General features: G+C 53.5%; 9 protein-coding genes across 9 annotated transcripts; 4 read left to right on the top strand and 5 right to left on the bottom strand.

The window, feature by feature from the left end:
- Positions 1 to 39: 39 nt before the first annotated feature.
- VAS2 (AP-1 adaptor complex sigma subunit Aps1) lies at positions 40 to 804 on the top strand (the record flags this gene model as incomplete). Its single annotated transcript, XM_023593104.2, has 5 exons — positions 40 to 50; positions 107 to 140; positions 222 to 339; positions 395 to 669; positions 772 to 804. The coding sequence occupies 5 exons, from the start codon at positions 40 to 42 to the stop codon at positions 802 to 804; spliced, it is 471 nt and encodes a 156-aa protein (XP_023458207.1).
- A 1,157-nt stretch (positions 805 to 1,961) lies between these two features.
- RHO25_000488 (uncharacterized protein) lies at positions 1,962 to 3,254 on the top strand (the record flags this gene model as incomplete). Its single annotated transcript, XM_023593102.2, has 2 exons — positions 1,962 to 1,967; positions 2,124 to 3,254. The coding sequence occupies 2 exons, from the start codon at positions 1,962 to 1,964 to the stop codon at positions 3,252 to 3,254; spliced, it is 1,137 nt and encodes a 378-aa protein (XP_023458209.1).
- Positions 3,255 to 3,447: 193 nt separating this feature from the next.
- RHO25_000487 (uncharacterized protein) lies at positions 3,448 to 7,412 on the bottom strand (the record flags this gene model as incomplete). Its single annotated transcript, XM_023593101.2, has 3 exons — positions 3,448 to 6,143; positions 6,199 to 6,367; positions 6,477 to 7,412. 3 exons carry the CDS (start codon positions 7,410 to 7,412, stop codon positions 3,448 to 3,450), a joined length of 3,801 nt encoding a protein of 1,266 aa, XP_023458210.2.
- A 275-nt stretch (positions 7,413 to 7,687) lies between these two features.
- MIC10 (Mitochondrial inner membrane organizing system component) lies at positions 7,688 to 8,100 on the top strand (the record flags this gene model as incomplete). The annotated part of the gene is made up of 3 exons (XM_023593100.2): positions 7,688 to 7,777; positions 7,841 to 7,993; positions 8,044 to 8,100. 3 exons carry the CDS (start codon positions 7,688 to 7,690, stop codon positions 8,098 to 8,100), a joined length of 300 nt encoding a protein of 99 aa, XP_023458211.1.
- Positions 8,101 to 8,483: 383 nt separating this feature from the next.
- On the bottom strand, positions 8,484 to 9,828 carry ARP2 (Actin-related protein 2; the record flags this gene model as incomplete). Its single annotated transcript, XM_023593099.2, has 4 exons — positions 8,484 to 9,440; positions 9,506 to 9,652; positions 9,712 to 9,758; positions 9,810 to 9,828. The coding sequence occupies 4 exons, from the start codon at positions 9,826 to 9,828 to the stop codon at positions 8,484 to 8,486; spliced, it is 1,170 nt and encodes a 389-aa protein (XP_023458212.1).
- Positions 9,829 to 10,535: 707 nt separating this feature from the next.
- RHO25_000484 (uncharacterized protein) lies at positions 10,536 to 11,859 on the bottom strand (the record flags this gene model as incomplete). The annotated part of the gene is made up of 2 exons (XM_023593098.2): positions 10,536 to 10,577; positions 10,633 to 11,859. 2 exons carry the CDS (start codon positions 11,857 to 11,859, stop codon positions 10,536 to 10,538), a joined length of 1,269 nt encoding a protein of 422 aa, XP_023458213.1.
- A 2,333-nt stretch (positions 11,860 to 14,192) lies between these two features.
- Positions 14,193 to 14,689, bottom strand: RHO25_000483 (uncharacterized protein; the record flags this gene model as incomplete). The annotated part of the gene is made up of 3 exons (XM_023593097.2): positions 14,193 to 14,247; positions 14,345 to 14,548; positions 14,637 to 14,689. The coding sequence occupies 3 exons, from the start codon at positions 14,687 to 14,689 to the stop codon at positions 14,193 to 14,195; spliced, it is 312 nt and encodes a 103-aa protein (XP_023458214.1).
- A 262-nt stretch (positions 14,690 to 14,951) lies between these two features.
- Positions 14,952 to 15,856, top strand: PHB1 (Prohibitin-1, subunit of the prohibitin complex (Phb1p-Phb2p); the record flags this gene model as incomplete). The annotated part of the gene is made up of 2 exons (XM_023593096.2): positions 14,952 to 15,275; positions 15,332 to 15,856. 2 exons carry the CDS (start codon positions 14,952 to 14,954, stop codon positions 15,854 to 15,856), a joined length of 849 nt encoding a protein of 282 aa, XP_023458215.1.
- Positions 15,857 to 16,029: 173 nt separating this feature from the next.
- On the bottom strand, positions 16,030 to 16,962 carry RHO25_000481 (uncharacterized protein; the record flags this gene model as incomplete). The annotated part of the gene is made up of 3 exons (XM_065602019.1): positions 16,030 to 16,101; positions 16,158 to 16,724; positions 16,810 to 16,962. 3 exons carry the CDS (start codon positions 16,960 to 16,962, stop codon positions 16,030 to 16,032), a joined length of 792 nt encoding a protein of 263 aa, XP_065458091.1.
- Between the last annotated feature and the right edge of the window lie 1,448 nt (positions 16,963 to 18,410).

Below are 18,410 nucleotides of genomic sequence, written 5' to 3'. Positions count from 1 at the left end.
CTTCTCCTCCACGTGCCTCGCTGCCACGTCGAGGAAATCATGGCCATTCGGTACGTGCAGCGACCGCGACCACGACTGAGTGCGCCTGGCTGACATGACCCTCGAGATATCTCATTCTGCTGTCACGGCAGGGCAAAGTCGTAGGTTGACCGTTTACTTGCAGTCGAGAGCGTCCGTTGGCGGCATACAGCACAGCATACTAAAGCACTCTGCACTCACAGCGCCTTGCGAAATGGTTCACCACATTGTCACCCAAGGATAAGGCCAAGATCATCAAGGATGTGTCCCAGCTGGTCTTAGCACGCCGCGCTCGCATGTGCAACTTCCTCGAATACAAAGGTAGCACGCTACTCCCTGTGGCGCTCGAGCACGTTGCTGATACGTGATGCTCCAGACACCAAAGTTGTCTACCGCCGATATGCTTCGCTCTTCTTCATCGCCGCCACCGACCCGACAGACAACGAGCTCATCACCCTCGAAATTGTCCACCGATACGTAGAGCAGATGGACAAGTACTACGGAAACGTGTGCGAGCTCGACATCATCTTCAACTTCCAGAAGGCATACTTCATCTTGGATGAGCTACTTCTTGCCGGTGAGATGCAAGAAAGCAGCAAGAAGAATGTGCTGCGGGTGATAGGTGCTCAGGACAGTCTCGAGGATATGGAGGTGAGTTGTGGCGCGACTTCGGGCACGGTTCCTGCTTTGCCATGCCCTCCCTTGCCAGTCAGATGTTCCTGGATCGTCGCCCACTGATGCCTTCGCCCCTAGGTCGAGGACGATGCTGTCACGAAGATCGGTTGAAGAAGTCCACGCCGCACATTTGTATCGCCCACTTGCATGCCCATAGACTCCTCAAGATCCGGCTAACATACGCGCTCGCGTACAGACGAATGAACAGCAAAGTGCAGAAATCGAGAAGTCGCTTAGAGCTGCTGGGCTCATTTAGCTGCCTAGTACTCTTTCAGAGCATTTTGCTTGGGAGTGGGAACAGTACGCTCTCAGTGCGTGGCGTTTGGTCGGCGTTTTACTGGAGACTGGAGATACCCAGATTATATGACGCGATGGCCGACTTCAATCCAGCCTGCCTGTTGTAGGTATAGAGCCAATCAATCTGCACATAGTGCAGAGCAAGCGGCACACCGCATGCATGACAATATAATGATCACTTTCGCGGCAATGCGCCTTGAGCATCTACGCCCGGCTCGCAATCATACTCGTACGATCTCGCCTACTTACATTAACAGCATCGCAGAGCATGTCGAATATCAAGCTGGCAGCAATACTGGTCCCGGGAGTCGAGAATGTAGGTACTCTTTCCATTCCTTCTTGTTGATTCTGTGTGCTAAAATACCTATCGTGATTCAAGTTGGTTAATAATGAAGCGGGCAGAGCGGCGAGGCAGCCATCCACGCTGCCCATCGTGACGAGTGACACCATGTCAATTGATGTGAGCAACGACTGATCTTCTGACACACGGCTGCCCCGTCGTAAGCCAAACGAGGCGTGTCAGCGGAGTTCTAGCTCATTGGTCTGTCGCAAGCCTCGCCAAGCGGATGGGGCTGATGGGGTCCGGATCTCGACATCTCTCATCGGCCGTCACTTCCACAACCCCGACAACGCGCGCAACCACACCGACACCACCACGATTCTTATGGCGACCATTATTGCGTTCTGCGCCTGCTAGACGCATCGAGCGTCTAGTCTACAGTCTCGCGACCGACCGGCTTCCGACTGAGGGAAGTGATATCAGGCACATCCGACATCCAGCTACTCCACTACGACTCACCGGCGGCGCGCATCGACCTGCGCATTAGCTGAGGCTGCAGCGGCTTTAGCAACTGTATATTTGCGAGGCGCATAGGTGCCTTATCGCCCGGCAGTGGTTCTGGGGGCGCGGACGAGGATCAGAAACAGCTTGGAAGAACAGCTTGCGCTTGTGCAACAAGCCGGCAGACACGATGAAGGTGCGTTCCCAGATCACGGCGGGCATAGCGCGCAGCGATGTCGTACAACATGCGGCCCAGTGAGATGATATCGAGGGTCGCAATTTGGATGAATCGCGATGCGCGCTGCGCCGCTATCGGTCCCCCAGCAAGAAATAACAGCTAACCTTCTCGCAGTATCTCCAATTACGAGAACTCGACACGGTCACGAATGCGCTGAACTTCTCCACCCCGGACTGTCACATCGTAGGCGGGTGTGACCTTTATACCACGAAAGCCGCGGGTGGTGATAAGAAGCTGTACAAGAATATTGAGAACAATCTCGAGTCACAGTATGAATCCCTGGTGAGACTCTCCGCTTCGCTAAGCCCGCCATGTTTGCCTTTCGAGAATGGTAAAGGTAATGATAAGGGATCAAGAACTCGAAGAAGTAGGACAGTCGATGCTCCAGAAATCGACCTTTCTCGGGCATCGCCATTTGGCAGTCTATCACAGGGGAACGCACGGAGAACGTTCGCGTACTTGATCGCGACTTTGAATGCTTCACATCCGGACTATGACTTCTCACACCTTCTGAAGCCAGCGGATTTTCGTAAAGAGCGGAGTCTCCGGGCCATCATGCACAATCTGGACAGCACGCTGCAACATCTGCGGCCGAGGCAGACGGTGATATCGAATTACTTGAGCCCTGTTTCTCTGTCGAGCTCAGCTCCCGGGCCAGGAAGTGGGAATGACGTATGGAACCAAAACATGTGGAAGCTCATTGACAAGGAAATGGGCCTACGACAATGTGAGAAATACTCATGGACACCGGACGATGACCCCTTCGATGGGGAGGAAGGCGCCATATGGAGCATGCATTATTTCTTCTTCAACAAGGAGAAGAAACGGGTATGCTACATATACTTACGCGCATTCAGTGTTATCTCGCACAGCCCAGCAGCAATGACTGCTCAGCGGCCTCGGCCGATGAAACGCAAAGTGTCAAGTCTTTCGGTCGGCGAGGGCGCCGGGAAGCGCGCGGCGTTCTGGCTGAGCAATGACATGCTCCAAAGAAGCATCGACACTGTCAGCTTTGGAGAAGATGACGATGACGAAATGGTTATTTCTGAACACGACGATGAAGTTGAGGTGCCGTACATGGACCTGGATGAAATTCGCGATAATCTAATCGACGGCAGATTCAGCTATAACATCGACGAAGACCCCATTTACGAGGCTTACGACGATGACGAGATGGAGTATTGGCCGTCGAGAGAGGTGAGGGGTATGAGCGAAGAAATTGGTGCTGCGATGGAAATTGCATGAATTGTGTTATGATACCACACTGCATGAAGGGGATACTGGCGTTGATCGAGGTTGGGCATTTTGTACATGTTTGTACGGCGGTGATGATGGGGAGTTTTCAATTGTTCAATTGACCTGCACTCCGTACGGTCTCGTATTATAGCAGTCACTTGTCTAGTATGCCGATGACTTCTGCTGAGCTTTCATCTTTTCTCTAAGACCCTTCCCACTTTCCAAATTGTCGCCAATCCTGTACCACCATGCGCAAGATTGCCCGCTCGTTGCTGTTCATGGCCGCGCTCAATGATCTGACACTCGCTTCATCATAAGCTTCCATGGCCTCGATGATGGCGAAAATGCCCGGTCTGACTGCCAATCTAACTCCTTCGGCCGGCGTTGAAGAGAGGACCAACGCACAGTAATGGTGTAGAATGTGCTGGACGAATTGACCGGCATATTTCTGTGCCTCTCGTGATGCATCGACGAGGTTTGTCGCAGTGCTACGTACCCAGATGGGTTTGCAGAAGAGCTCCAGAAGTTTGGCGACGAGTCGACCGTGATAGTCCTGCAAGCGCGCGGAAGCTAAGGAGGTGTCATTCAAGAGGCCGGAAAGTAATGCTTGGAAGACAAGGGTGACCAGATGGAAGCGGCCTTGCAGTTTAGTCCGATATTGGTTGATGAGCACTTTGAGGATCTTGCACACTTTCGGAAAGAACGACTCAATGTGACTTCCTGTTGTCAACAAACTGTGGAGCGACTGGAGTGTCTGCTCTAGGCTGTACTGATTGAGTACGAAGCCTCTGGCTTTGAGAAGCACAGAGATTGTTTGCAGAGTTTCTCCGCGGACACGAAAGTCCTGCGCTTCGAGGAGCGTTCGAAGCAGATAATGCCATACATCGTTCGTGGAGAGGTTCGTTGTTGATTCAAACATTTCTCCACGAACTTTTCGGACTGCGCGGAGGTGCAACTGCGCTATGGCATAATTTTGAGGTGGTCCTGAGGCGATAATTTTTGAGATTTCGTCTGGCCCAAACTTGGTGTCGAGTGCTTCCTCGTAAATTCGAAGTATCGCCCCCGAGCTCCTAGCATCGAGATTTCTCGACAAGATGCTACTGGCTCTTGTCGTAGTCTCAGAGGCAGGATCATATTTGCAGAGCAGTCTGAAGCTCGCCACCAAGACATGATGCGGGCACCTGGACTCTGCTCGCAGGACTCCTTCGGCAGACGCAACGATTCTTGACGCAAACTTCTTGCTCTTGCTACCACTCAGGCTCAGCACAGATTCCGGGAGAACGAGAAGTCCCTCTGCGGTCGCCGAGAAGAGTTCGGAGTTGAAGTCGCGGTCGAGCGTTGATGTGAAGTCTTCCAATGATGTGATCAGAGCGTCCATGAGTGTATTCACGAGACGTTTGTTCCTATGTGCATAAGTGGAGGCATCATCGGCCGATTCTTCGATCAGAGCGATGAGCACGGATACCGCAAGCATTGCTGGACTCGAAGCGGGTTCCGTTTCCGGCGACGCTTTCTCCAGGAGACCAATGGTTTCCACTGCAACAGCAGATAGTTCTTGATAGTCTCTACTCGTTTTCGTGGACATCGTTTGAAATATCGCTCGCATGCTCGGTTGCACGAGAGCAAGAGCCCGAGCAAAGGTCTCGCTATCTCCAAGGACGTTTGCAGCCAACGAGCGACGCACGTAACCAGACAGCTTTGAAGTTGCAGTTGTCACGCTCAAAGCTTCGACCGGATATGCCAGTAATTCCACGATGAGGGCCAAACGAGATGCTGGCGAGACTTCATTATCATGGTCGTGAGCCTCATCAAGGAGCCTTGTAATCACCTTGGTACGTTGGGCTGGAGTCAAAGATGACGGCGAGAATGCCACGACTTGGTGAATGGGCAAGTCCGCAAGGATGGCGCTGAAGTTCTCGGAATGTGGCAAGCTAGCCGAGAGTTGAGACAGCAGGCGTTGAGCGCCTTCGTTTTGCGCAGCGAGCGCTGTTTGTAACACAGTCCCAATTTGCTTCGACGACAGTCCAGTGATCAATTGAGGAAAGTTCACCATCGTAGACGGACGCTCGCAAAGTGCTTCGACAGCCCGCTTCAATGCCTTTGTGCACTGTTTGCTCATGTCGTATGGTTGGGCAAGAGCGCAGACCGTACCAATCAAGACTTGTGCCGCGGAGCTGGAATTCGATGTGCTCTGGCAATCCTCGACTGCTGTCTCGAACAGGTCATTCGCCACCAGATTCTCCAGGACATCCTTCACCGCGGATTGATCATGCTGAGCAGCAATATATGAGGGGGACCAGAGCTCGAGGACTAGTGCGGAAAGCTGCCAGACCTCGTTGAGACAAGGAGCAGATATTTGCTTTTTGTTGGTTTTGACCAAGGTCCCTAGTCTCACGCGGGTTGCGTCAAGTTCTTGCTGCACTTCAACCAAGTGGCTGTTCTTTCGCAGTCCCTGTAGAATCGCTCGAAGAAGAACGAGGTCAGAACGGAGTCGGCTGGCCACATTCTCTCCATTCAGGCTTTCTTGTGCATCGGCCACTTGTTGGAGTAGTGTTGAGTAGCGAGCAAGAGCCGACATCGCTACATCATTAGCGGTAGGCGATGCTAATGCTTCACTCATCTGTGGTACGATGATATGCCAGATTCCAGCAGATTCGTGGTCCTTGGTTTCGACCAGCTGTTGATGCCATAGCTCGAGAAGTTCTGACATCTGTTGTTTCTGGGTGAACGCCTCGATAATTGGGTTGACGATACGATCTCTGATGATTACTGTATCAGCTGTCGAGTTAGACGCTTGCCACGTCGCAATAGCCGTGAACAGTTTTCGAGCGATAGAGGCTTCGGTGAGAGCACCAGCGTTGAAGGCCACAATCTCGGCGATCAAGGTGCGTCCAGAATCTGAAAGGGGTCAGCGAGTATTGCACTGGCCACCACGATTGGCAATGGTGCAGACCTTTGTGTCCAGATGCATCAGCAAGTACACTTGCTGCTAAGTTCGCCAGTTTCTGCGTTGACAACGGCATTTTGCGCAAGCGAATATAACGAAGCATTTCCGCAATGGTCGCAGATTTTTGCTCTTTGCTGTCACTGTCCAACAGATTGAGCAAGGCATCAAACAAAGTCTGTATATAGTCAGCCAACCATGCGACCCAGATGAGCACAGTACAGTTATTTCGGATATGCCAGGACGGGCGCCCGCATCTCAAGCGACTGAGCATAGACTGAACATACCTCGACCCAGGGCGCTTCGCGGCTGCGTAGTCCAGGAGTTGGAGTGGAGACGGCGCACAACGCAATATCCATGAAGACTGGTGCTATCTCGTAGCAATTTACCGAGGAGTCTTTGAATGGCTCGAGGACGTGTTCTAATGACTGCTCAGTCTTGCCCAATGCAGGTCGCTTCTTGTGCCCGTCTTGCTTTTGACGCGTGCTTGTGAATACTGCGCGAGCGGGCAGTACACTATGCTGGGCAATTATCGATTCCAGGGAGCGCAAAGGATTGATGGACGATTCAAGAGCATCTTTAGCTCGTTTGCGCTTCGCTCCAGCAGGTATGTTCTTTCTGAGAAGGACGACCAACTGGCATGCAGGCAGCAAACAATGCTCTGAGAAGGCGGCATCGTCAGACTGTGAGCGCCTACGCAATTCCCAGAGCTGCAGCCCAATTTCCAACAGAGAAATTGCAGTGCCTGTGCGGGAAGCAGAGTCTTCGATTTGCAGAATTGCATAGACGTGCTGATACCAATGACCGGAGACTCTCGCTGCAGCAGCGCCATCCGTCTTCAAGAGTGCTCTGATTGCAGCGCCAGACAACGCTTGGCCCTTCTGTGACAGTAGGCCCCATGTAGCCGCCACGGCCTGTAGAGTCCGTTCCGGGAGGCCTCTTTCCACACATGTTAGCTGTAAGAATTCCTGAAAAGGTCCAGGGCCAAGGACTGATGCGATCTTCTGTGTTGGTAGTAAACGCAGGCACAATGAGAGTAAGTCCCAAGATCCAGCATCGGTTCGTGCTTCCTGTGAGCTTTTCAACTTGTTCACCAGCCAGCGCAGTATCATTTCGGCTCGAGAAGGGTGGTTGCATAGTTGCTGTGCTTCTTCTAGCTGTAGGGGAAGTGTAGATAGCTTGTCCAGCGCCTTGAGGCGATCCAGCGAAGTTGGTTTCTCCATTGCCACGGCTCCCATCCTCGGCCCCAATTGGCCTTAAGGTCGTGTCTTTTGGTGGACTTTTCTGGAGTCGAGATGTTTAAAAGTCGCAAAAGCTCGGGCCAGATGCCGATCGGGCGCCGCCGCCGCGCTAGCTTCCGGCTTTTGGCATTGAGAGCTCGCAAACAACAGGTGCTGCGACAGCGACAGCCTACGCCCATCTGCACCGCACCTCTTCGAACTACCTCGCGAGCCAGCGCCATCTATACGTCGGGCAAGATCGAGACACATCAGCGACCATGGCCGACTCAAGCTCAAGCAGCAACGCCGTTGTTCCACCCCCAGCCCGATCCAACCGACCGATGAGCGAAGCATTGTTGAACGAAAAGGTGAGACAGGAAGAGCGGGAGAACAGGACATAAGGAACGTGGAGTGCTGACAGGAAAGCACAGTGGGACCACTGCTTGAGCACATTGCTGATCCGATCCGGCCTCGGCGCATCTTTTGGCGTCATTTTCTCAGTACTCCTGTTCAAGCGCCGTGCATTCCCAGTATGGGCTGGCCTCGGATTTGGTGCTGGACGGGCCTGGGAGGAGTGTGATAGCGTATGTATAGGAACCCGGGATGAATGGCGCAGTGATTGACCTTTGATCAGAGCTTCAAGCGTGCCACAGCACCATCGCGCGATGGCCTTCGAGTACTGAGGCCTTGAGTATGGGAACACAGTGGACTGCGAAAGATATGGACTTGATATGAGAGACAATGCAGCCGGACACGCTGAGCGGTAATGACCGGGCGCCGCGAGCGTCTCATTCACAGGGTTGATGTTTGCGAGCGTGTCCAAGTAGAACACCTGTATATTTGCTAAGTGTGGACTATGTCCAGTCTTCTAGATGACGCGCTGAACAGGGTCAGCGATTCACACTGTACAGAAACCAAATCGCATGCAATGATCTCGAACGTCCTCAGCTTTTTGAATCAGTAGGAACGTATTTGCATTCGGGGCGTTCTATTTAGGCCAAAGCATGAGCTACACGCCCTCCGCCTTCGGGCGGCAAAAGGCAGCCGCTGCGTCTCCAATGCTGTGATTGAGTCTCATCGCTCGCCTAGCTTCTTCAAGGCTGCAGATCCTTGCTCTTCCCACTCCTGCTTTGATACCCACATATTCTCCTTGTCGGCCATGATGTTCGCAAGGACGGCTCCGCCGAGGAACACCATATGTCGTCTCCTGGGCGGATCTTCGATTCGCACTTTAAACTTGCTCAATCGCTCCGGGTTGCCACCAAGTACTTTTGTGAGCCACAGCTGCTTGATCTCCTTTTCCATTCTCGATGGCAAGCCCGGGTACATGCTGCTTCCTCCGGAAAGAACAATGGCTTTATAAAGTGACGATCGAATGTCCACGTCGGCTGATTGTATCGTGTTGAAGAGGAATTCAGCAATACCAGGCTGTTCAACATCGACCAGATGTGGTTGGAAAAGACATTCCGGAGCCTCGAAGCGCTCACTGCCGACGCGGATAACACGTCCGTCCGGCAAGGTATACGACTCGACAAGAACCGTGGTATCCTCGCTGAGCCGTTGGTCCAGTGCAAGATCATATGATACATAGCACAATTTCTCTTTGATCGCACGAACCGTTTCGAAATCGGCGGTACGGTTCAGCGCATATCCTCGTCGTAGTAGCAGCGAAATCAGATTCCGAGTTACGTCGCGACCTGCAACATCCAGCCTTCGCGTAAGATGATTGAGGACTGTGCTCTCATATACAGGCACAATATGCGTAACACCGTCGCCAGAATCGACAACAACTCCAGATGAGAGTCCTTGTGCGTAGAGGGCCAGCACTGCCTGGATCGCAACATATACACCGCCGAAGTTGTAGCGCTCGAACATGACCTCGCACATTTGCTCTCGGTTCTTGAGCGGATTCATCGGAGGTTCTGTTAACAGGATCTTGCGGCCGGTCGGATCGAGCTGCATCTTCTCAAAGAATGTGTAGTCCCAGAGGTGCTGCATGTCCTCCCACCGCTTTACAATACCGTTCTCCATCTGCGATCACGGTTCAGTCAGCCCTGCGGCGCGCATTTGATTCATGGCCCAGATGCTCATCGTACCGGGTATGTGATTTGTAGCATTGATCTCGCCGCTGCTGCCTCATCTCCACACATTATATCCTTCAGTTGAATGTCGCCAGGTGCCTGCTCTTCTGTTCGCAATATTGGCCGGCCGACGATCGAGGGATATTGGTGGTCCGGGAAGTTCTGTGTATCATTCGCGTCAGTGTGCATCGCCCATCAGAGGTGTTCCGGCCATGCCATACCTGACCGGCGTAGCCAGCCTTGAGGAAGCCCGTACCGCCATCGAGCACTATACTGCGCATTAGTGATGTAGACAGAAGTGCCATGCGCTGTCGCTTACCAATTGGCGCCTCCGCCATGATTGCTGTGGTTTGTATGTGCTGCTTGTGGCGAGGTTTGTAGTGTCAGCCGTGAAGTGACAGCAGCAGCTCGAGTGGGTTGCTGTATGTTCCAAGATGCCTAAATCGCAAGCGGGAAGCAGGTACGGCCCCACACCTTCAAGCGTTTCTGATGACGACTCACGACAATTGGCTTCTGAACACGCGGCAACGAGGATGCAGAGAACGAGAACTTCATTTCAACGGAGAGGCGCGCTACGAGAATTAACAAAGACATTATGTACACAAACCGGTCGAAATTCGCGAGACCATTGCGGCAAGTCTCATCACATCAGCCCTCAGTTCTTGTCGCAGCAACTCAAGCAGTTCACATGTACTCTCCACTGCGGCCATTGGCGGCTGATGGCAACCAGCGCACTTCAATGCCACTCGCCCACACGAGATCAAGCGTGTTAAAAGCATGTTTCGTTCGAAAAGTAGATGAACCGTGCAGCGCTCAGCACCGAACCAGCAGCCTGAGGGGACGAAGCACGATGCCGACCAATTGCCATGCTCGTGAAGCGCAAAGCATGGGACGAGGCGTTGCGCAGTTCGTTGAAGACCTCGTCTACTCATCTTGATCGTAAATGAAATTCGTGAACGAAGCATGTGCCAAAAAAAATTCCGCGTGGTCGTTCGAATCGGCGAGCGGCCATGGCCTAGCTGCTGTCAGGACCACGACTTCACAACTAGGAGAAGACGTAGGTCGCCGTGCCCGAACTTAAAGAGACCTGGAAATATCAAATCAGTATTGAACGCACAATCGATTCAAGCTTAGACACTTACCGTGCATCCAGTAGTTGAGCTGCAAGATGTGCCTGAGCAGTACTGCCCGTTCTCGTATTTGCAGCTGCCGCTGATGCCATCGCCGACGATTTCGACACAGAATTCGAGTTTGGCGTCTGTGGTTGGTGCGTTCTGGAAGATGGACAGCCAAGCAGCTCCATTGCTGTAACCAACCCCGAGATTCATTGGGGCGTAGTTTCCCCATGGCTTATCTGGCGTGCCCCATTGGCACGCGTCCTTCACAGCCACTCCTGCCGGGTTGACGTAGTATTGCGCCGAGGTCTTTCCACCTTGCCATGTGTAGTAATTGTCGGCCTCCGGACAGGTGAGGTTTGAAGTCTGGCCCGGTTGAACGTCAACAGGGACTGTCTCACTCTCCGTACCCGGGTAGTCCGTACGGCACACAGCCACGTTCTTATCGAGTTTGTTCTTGACGAGAATCTGCACCTTGTCCGAGCCTTTCATGCACAGCTTATTGGACATGCCTGGGTTCGTCAAGTGGAGTTTGCCATCCTTGCACAGAATTCCGCCAACGGATTGACCTGTGGCACCTTGAGTAGTAGGCCATTGAGACTTTTGGTATCCAGCTGGGCAAGCATATGAGCAGTAGGCGCCCTCTTCGCAGTTGCCGCCGGAGGTGACCGTCCTGATGTTGTCAATACCGGAACCAGACGAACCTGAGCCCGGGCATTGCACTCCGGTCCAACCTCCCAATCCAACCCATTCCACAGGTACAGCGCCATAGTCCGATGGGAAGGTGTCGCAAGACAACTTGCCATCCGGAAACTCGGCATCGACGCCACTGCTTCCGCCTCCATAGCTGGGTGGGGCTGGTGCAGGCTCTGGTTTTGGTTCTGGTTTTGGCTCTGGTTTTGGCTCTGGTTTTGCCTGTTCGGTGGGCTTCGGAGCTGGAGGAGGTGGCGGTGGTGCGCTTGACAATGGGGCCGGCGCATAGGCTGGGGGCGCGGCATTGGTGAGCCCGCCCTCAGAGAAAACCAATGTGCCATTCCTAATGCCTTCCTGGACTTCATCCTCCTCGATTGGTTGTCCATTCAGCACATAGAGGACCTTCGTGGGCCCTGGCACGGTCACATAATCGGCTTCCGGATGCGCGACAGGGTTGCGCTTCTCCTTGTGCAGGTGCTGATGGTGTCCGTGGTGTTGATGCGCAGGCTGTGCAGTCGACAATGCGACAGCTGCACTGAGCAGCGCGATGGAGAGTTTCATAACTGAGCAACGCTGCCACTGATTGGTGTGCCTGGTCGCGTCGGTCCGGTGGTGGGCTGTGGGTCAGCCAAGTGGTGAGGGCCTGGTCGTCTTTTCTCGTCCCGGCGAAGCCACGGTCAATGCCTCTTTGTTCGAGGTCGAGCGGTCGTGATTCCTGTTGACGATCGCAGCGTTTGGGCCACAACGCACGTCTCGTGGCGGCTGCGTGTGTTATCGGCGAGATCTGGGGCAGATGGCTGGCTGGCGCGCAGCGTGTTGTGGTAAAGAATGTGTCGGCCGGCGCGCGCGTGGTCAATAGCGATTCCAAAGAGCGAATTGGAGCGACGACTCCGGGTGGAATAATGGGCTTTGCGGAGCGAGTGGACTGTCGACGCTTTCACAGCATTTGGCTGGCCTTCTGACGACGATGCGTGCACAAAGACGAGCGGAGGAGAAAGAGAGGGAAGGGCGGTTGAGCGTGGTGCAGCTGCTGGGGCTTGTGCCTGCCTTCATTTCGCTTACCACGAGCTACAACCTTCCACTCATCTGCCAACAACTCTACTTATTTATTAGATTCTCGGCCGGTCCATCACCACCACAGCACTCCTCATCACCTCTCTCGCGCCACGACTCACATCGCGCTCTAGCGGCACACTGGCCGGTTCGCAAGCACATTTGTGCCGCGGCAACAATATGGTTGTGAAGGTGCAAATTGCAAACATGTACTGTTCGCAAACCGACACGGCGGCAACACGTCAATGGTCACATGGCCATCGAGAGATGACATGACACAAAGTTGAGCACAACAGTAGCCAGCAGATCTCGCCTTGCCGCATGCATCCATTTCATGCGCACATCAATGCCCTGTCCCGTTTGCTGTACACCACCACTTGACAAGTGTAACGTTCCACGCATTGGCTGCGGTGGAACACCTTGGCCCTTCCATCTCGTGCCACGCTTGTCAAGGATTGCTCGCCCTGTTCAGAGCCTGCTGAACCTAGTTATCTGTATTATTTGCGCCTTGCCAACATGTCGCGCTGGCAACAGTCGCGCAATAATCGTCCCCATCTCGGAGAATTCATCGAGACGCTAGCTTTGTCACGCTAGTGCAGGTACCGCGATGCATGTACCTCATTCCATGTCTTATAGACATCACAACACATCGCGCATGCCATCTTTCATCATTGAGCGATCATGCTGCCATGATAGTACACAGGTGTACACATGCGCAGATGTCTGCACATCCACTAGGCTTGAATCTACAAGTGCGCGATGCCACGCTAGCAGGACAGATGCTTTTCCTAACGGCAATGCAATTTCTTCCATGAGCCATTGTTGCCGATGCGGACCCTCTCATCGACTTGTGATGTTTCCTGTGATAAATCATCATGTTTCTATAGCCTGTGTCAATAGGCTCATACGTGCAATAATGCGAACCGATAGAGTGGCGGAATACGCACTGGCATGTCGATCCTCCAAGGCTTGTACGCCATTGGCATGCTGAAGGCTTTCCGATCGCGGTCCACGGACAACAAAATGGAAATTTGGAAACGCCTATACCTTGATCTCTCGTCGCGACCGTGTCCCGTGTCTGTCACGCTTCTCGAGAGTGCTTTTTAGCTACACGGCACAAGGTGGAGATCCGAATGTCGAAAGAGCACCCCACCTCCCCAGGCACAGTATGCAGTATTGGCCCAGAATTCGGGTTTGCTTTTCAGTGATAGTTTATAGAGTCAGGCCAGAGCAGCTGACCAAATGCCTCTACATCGTCAGTGCCTCCATAGATGAGTAGAGTAGTCTTGTGTCCGCACGAAGCTCATGAGACGACGTCGGTCGTACGTCTCGTATTGTCGTACACCCTTGCTTTGTTTCAGATATGTCAGCTTGTCACCGATGTGGTCAATGTGCGCTATGGTGAACGTCAGGTTCGCGGAAAGCACATCAATTATGAGCATCGACGTGCAAAGTAGTCATGATATACTCATCAGCATTGCCTGGCGCGCCTGTTGGGTCCCCCAAATGTGCGCCGCCTCCGTTTCCCGCCGAAAGTCCTACTGCGTGTCGGCAGAAATACAGTCGTTCCAATCAGCTGGGAACATGTCAATCCAATGGCCTCGAGACTTGAAGGAGAGTATCGGGACCGGCCGTCGAAAGTTTCTCAACATAAAGAATTTGGTCGCTAGGCTTCGCCTCTCATCGGGAAGCCGATTCACTATCCGAAGCACAGCACGGACAGGTCGCTCGCTTTGCGCAATGCTGCTGGACCTTGAAGACAAATTGGTAGGCCTTGATACACGCTTGTATATGTACACGGATCTGTGGGTGCTTCCCCTCGTTGCAGCCGTCGACCTCGCTTACACCTCCTCGCCAAATTCTGCACGTCCTGCCTTGGAGTTGTAGTACTCGTTCCTGCGTTCTCGTTAGCAACACGATCTCACGTCATCGCCGCTGCGAAAAGCATGCGCATAAGTGCTTTCGGGGGTAACGCGAATGTTCAAGCACTCACTTCTCAGTTGCCCAGTTCATGGACTCATATGCGATAAGCATGGGAATAGCCCAGTACAGGATTTGCCCACGTGTCCGTCGGAAAGTGTTGAAGATGGCTGCTTTGAATGTGCCAGCGAGTGGGTTGGTGCGATTTGCTGAAATTCCGTAGTGTACAATGCCCTTCTGAGGCATTGATCCCAGTGCACCCCATGGTCCAAGGTATCTATAGCGCAGTATTAGCAAGTCTGTACGCCTGCTTGCTTCATCTCCATCGCTGCCACATCCACCTCATCATCTTTTGGGAGACTCACTGGCCTGGCCTCTTCTCACCACCGCCTGCGCGCAGGATCTGGGAGGCACGCATCTCGTCGCACGTCGAGCGGGTACGATTCTGTGTAGTTGTTCGAAGGAAAATCGTCCGAAGGGGTGATGTCGGGTGTCGTGTCGTGAGAATGGCGCTTTCAATGCCAACGTCGGAGGAGAAGGCGGAAGATGGTCAGCACTTTCCAGCAGCCGATGGGTCCGTGCGCCTTCCACACCTCATCACAGAGGAAGTTACTTCGCGAAACGAACTGACAGCATCACGCCCAGCTCTGGTTCATCCTCTCGCCGCTTTCAACTCCATCATGGCCGCCAACGCATTGAACGGCATCTATCGATGGGCGATTCCCACAGCCGCCGCCTTCTCCCTCGCTTCCGCCTCCATTTACGATGTCAAGGGTGGCACTCGAGCCGTCATCTTCGACCGTCTGCGAGGTGTCTCGGATCAAGTCGTGAATGAAGGAACACACTTCCTGGTGCCATGGCTACAAAAAGCGATCACGTTCGATGTACGGACAAAGCCTCGCAATATCAGCACCACAACTGGCAGCAAAGACTTGCAGATGGTGAGCTTGACACTGAGAGTGCTCCACCGTCCTGAGGTGCAGCAGCTGCCCAAAATTTATCAGGTAAGACGCGTCACTATACCGGTGCTAGTCAGAGGCTTTGTCTAAGTTGTTTGCAGAATCTCGGACAAGACTACGACGAGCGTGTGCTTCCTTCGATCGGAAACGAGGTGCTCAAGGCCATCGTGGCCCAATTCGACGCCGCGGAGCTCATTACCCAACGTGAGGCTGTATCAAATCGGATACGAGCTGAGTTGCTCAAGCGTGCCTCGGAGTTCAACATTGCACTCGAGGATGTCAGCATTACACACATGACCTTCGGCCGAGAGTTCACCAAAGCAGTTGAGGAGAAGCAGATCGCACAACAAGAAGCCGAGCGCGCACGTTTCATTGTGGAGAAGGCCGAACAAGAACGACAGGCGAACGTCATTCGCGCAGAGGGTGAATCAGAGGCCGCCGAAGTCATTTCGAAGGCTGTGGCGAAGAGTGGTGATGGTCTGATCCAAATTCGAAGAATCGAAACACAGAAAGATGTGGCGCAGATGCTCGCAAACAACCCGAACGTCACATATCTGCCAGGTGGTGGGCAGGGTGGTCAAGATGGCAGCAAGGGTGGTAACTTTCTGTTGGGACTGAGATCATAAAATGTGCAACGGCGTAGGTGTGCAAGGAAAATGTAGAAACAGCCAGCACTGGTGCGGACTGACGGCACAGTACGGCACGGACGTATGATACTCTTCTCTACTAATGTACAAAATGCATCATTAGCGTACGATCAGACTCTCGCCTCGAGCCAGTCCAAAGTGGTCTCGAGCCATCAGGCATTCTCAAAGGCAGCGTCTCCCCATCGAATTCGATGACCGAATACAGTCCGCCGAAGGGTCTCATCCTGAAATTCACGAGGTCAGGACAGGTACAGCGAACGTACAGGAAACGAATACTTACTCCAGGATCTTCCTCAAACATGACTTTATCCATCTGCTTCTCTAGAATCTTCTCCACGACGAAACCATCGTCACGAGCTAGGTCGAAAAACGCGAGATCTTTTTGCAACAGCCAAGGTCGATATGGCGTGAAGAAGACGAGTGCCTGGGCATCTTTTGACCTCTTCAGCGTCCGTCGAATGCTTTGCAGCAGCTTTCCATGTTCCGAATGGTTGAACAGCAGGTCAGCTAAGATGACAAGGTCGAATCCCAAGCTTCTTTGACCGGGCTCAAGATAGGAGGTAAGGTCAGAGCTATCGCCACCCCAGATATACCCTGTGGCCGCGAGGTTGCTCGCATTTTCTGGCAGCAAGGAACAGTCGCGAATGTTTGCGCGCAGGTTGTCGATCAGTTCAGCGTCTGGGTAATCAGTAACGACTACTTGCTTCGCACCATTGATCGCACAGATCAGGCTTGGTAGTCCAGCTCCAGCGCCAAGCTCAAGAACGGTCTTGTCCTGAACATATTGAGCTCTGTTCATTTCTAGATAGTCCGCTATCGTCCGCCCTCCTTGCCAGAGAAGATGGCCCTGTGTGTGACATCAGTGTCCACGCGCACGCTGTCTTTTGTTGCTGGTCCGTTAGAGATGTGCGTTCTGTGCCCATTTCACCTACCCATAGTGGATTTTGCGAGCTGAGGTGCAATTGGAGGATTTCTCCGCTGAGGGTCCTGTGCGTGACGTCCGCTGGCTTTTCACGCTCCTTGTAGTAACCTTCAGGCTCCTGGAACAAATCCAATGTGTCTTCTTCGTTGTCCGTCTGAGCCATGGTCCATCAAGGTGAGCTCTCCTACACAGCGGCAAAAGTGAAAGTCGAAGAGCCTCGATGCGAGACGTCACAAAGACGGCCCGCGATTTGGAAGAGCGCCGACACTTGCTGCGCTGAAAGGGCCCAGCACCTCCATCACTCAAAATTCACATGCTGAAGTGCTTGCTGAACACGCGCCATGCACTCGCGATCCGCACTCGCGAAGTCAGTCGATGCTCACGAGGCAGACGGGTAAAACTCAGTCCATTGCAACTCTCGTAAGCAAGGTCTGGCACCAGTTGCCGCCCTCGGGCAGTGGCACTCGCCTGGACCCACCTCTCCTGCTTCACCTGCGTGAATGTTCTCAAACTCGCCCGCCAAACTCTCAACCTCCCTCCTCCACACCAAGCCCTACCCGCCGCCGCGGTCCTCCACCCTGGGCGCGCTCCGAGCGGACTACTGACCAGCCCACCGCTTCACCTCACTCTGACCGCCCCCCACGCCCCATTCGTTGCTCAATAAAGACCTTTGCGGGTGTACCCGAAAACTTGCTCATTGAGGCGGACCTCCACTATAAGGTCAGTTTTCACGTTGCGCGGAGCCCTGCATGCTTGTCCCTGGCGATGACGGTACGCCATACTGCTCTTGACGCTGGCCGTAGAGGATAGTTGCTCTGGCAAGCCTTCCGTTCCGTTACGCCATCGACCCCGAAACATGGATCGGGACTTCAATGTCACGACCAACTTCTGTGCCTACATTGCTGACCAGGTTCAGCCTAGACGGAGTACTGTACTCCTACCGACCTCGGTGGCGAGAAGATGGACCAAGAAAAGCCGTTCAAGACCATCGAGGTCGTTGATTTCAAGACGAATCAGACATGTAAAGTGGCCTGTATGTCGTGCATAAGAGGCCACCGTACCACTTCATGCGGAATTCCCGTGTGTCGCACCAAGATCTTCTGGACGGTGAAACGACCAGGACGGCCTTCGAACTCGTGCACATGCCGCTATGGGGCCACGGGCGGTTGCAAATGCGTGGTGGCACGATCAGCATGTCCGCACAAGTCCAAGAAAGGCGAGAAACGCACCGGCGAGTGTCGTTGCGATGAACAAGGGCGGTACTGTTGTCTGCTTGAGCCAGATCACTGGACCGCATTGTTCGCGCTGCAAAAGCCCCACGTCGAGTTCTTCCCCAGTCGAGAGGCTCTCGAGGCCAAGCAAGCAGCAGCTGCCATATCGGTGCAGCACTTTTCACCATCTCCCATGCACACTATCGCAAGCCCCTCAGAGAGGGCCAGTCAAACCAGAACTCCCGGGCCCATTGTTCACACACCTGGATCACACGTCATGACCGCTCCTTATGCCGCCTTCAGCCCGTCCACGCCCTTGACACCAAGATTCGGTCTAATGGGCATCGGCGCGCCGCAAGGCTCTCACGATGTCGGAATCGATGTACTGGCTTGGGACAAC

The sequence above is a fragment of the Cercospora beticola genome, chromosome 1 (genome assembly GCF_033473495.1).
Source record: "Cercospora beticola chromosome 1, complete sequence".
Lineage (NCBI taxonomy): Eukaryota > Fungi > Ascomycota > Dothideomycetes > Mycosphaerellales > Mycosphaerellaceae > Cercospora > Cercospora beticola.
Note: the sequence above shows the minus strand (reverse complement) of the source record. Positions and strands in the feature narration are given on the sequence as shown.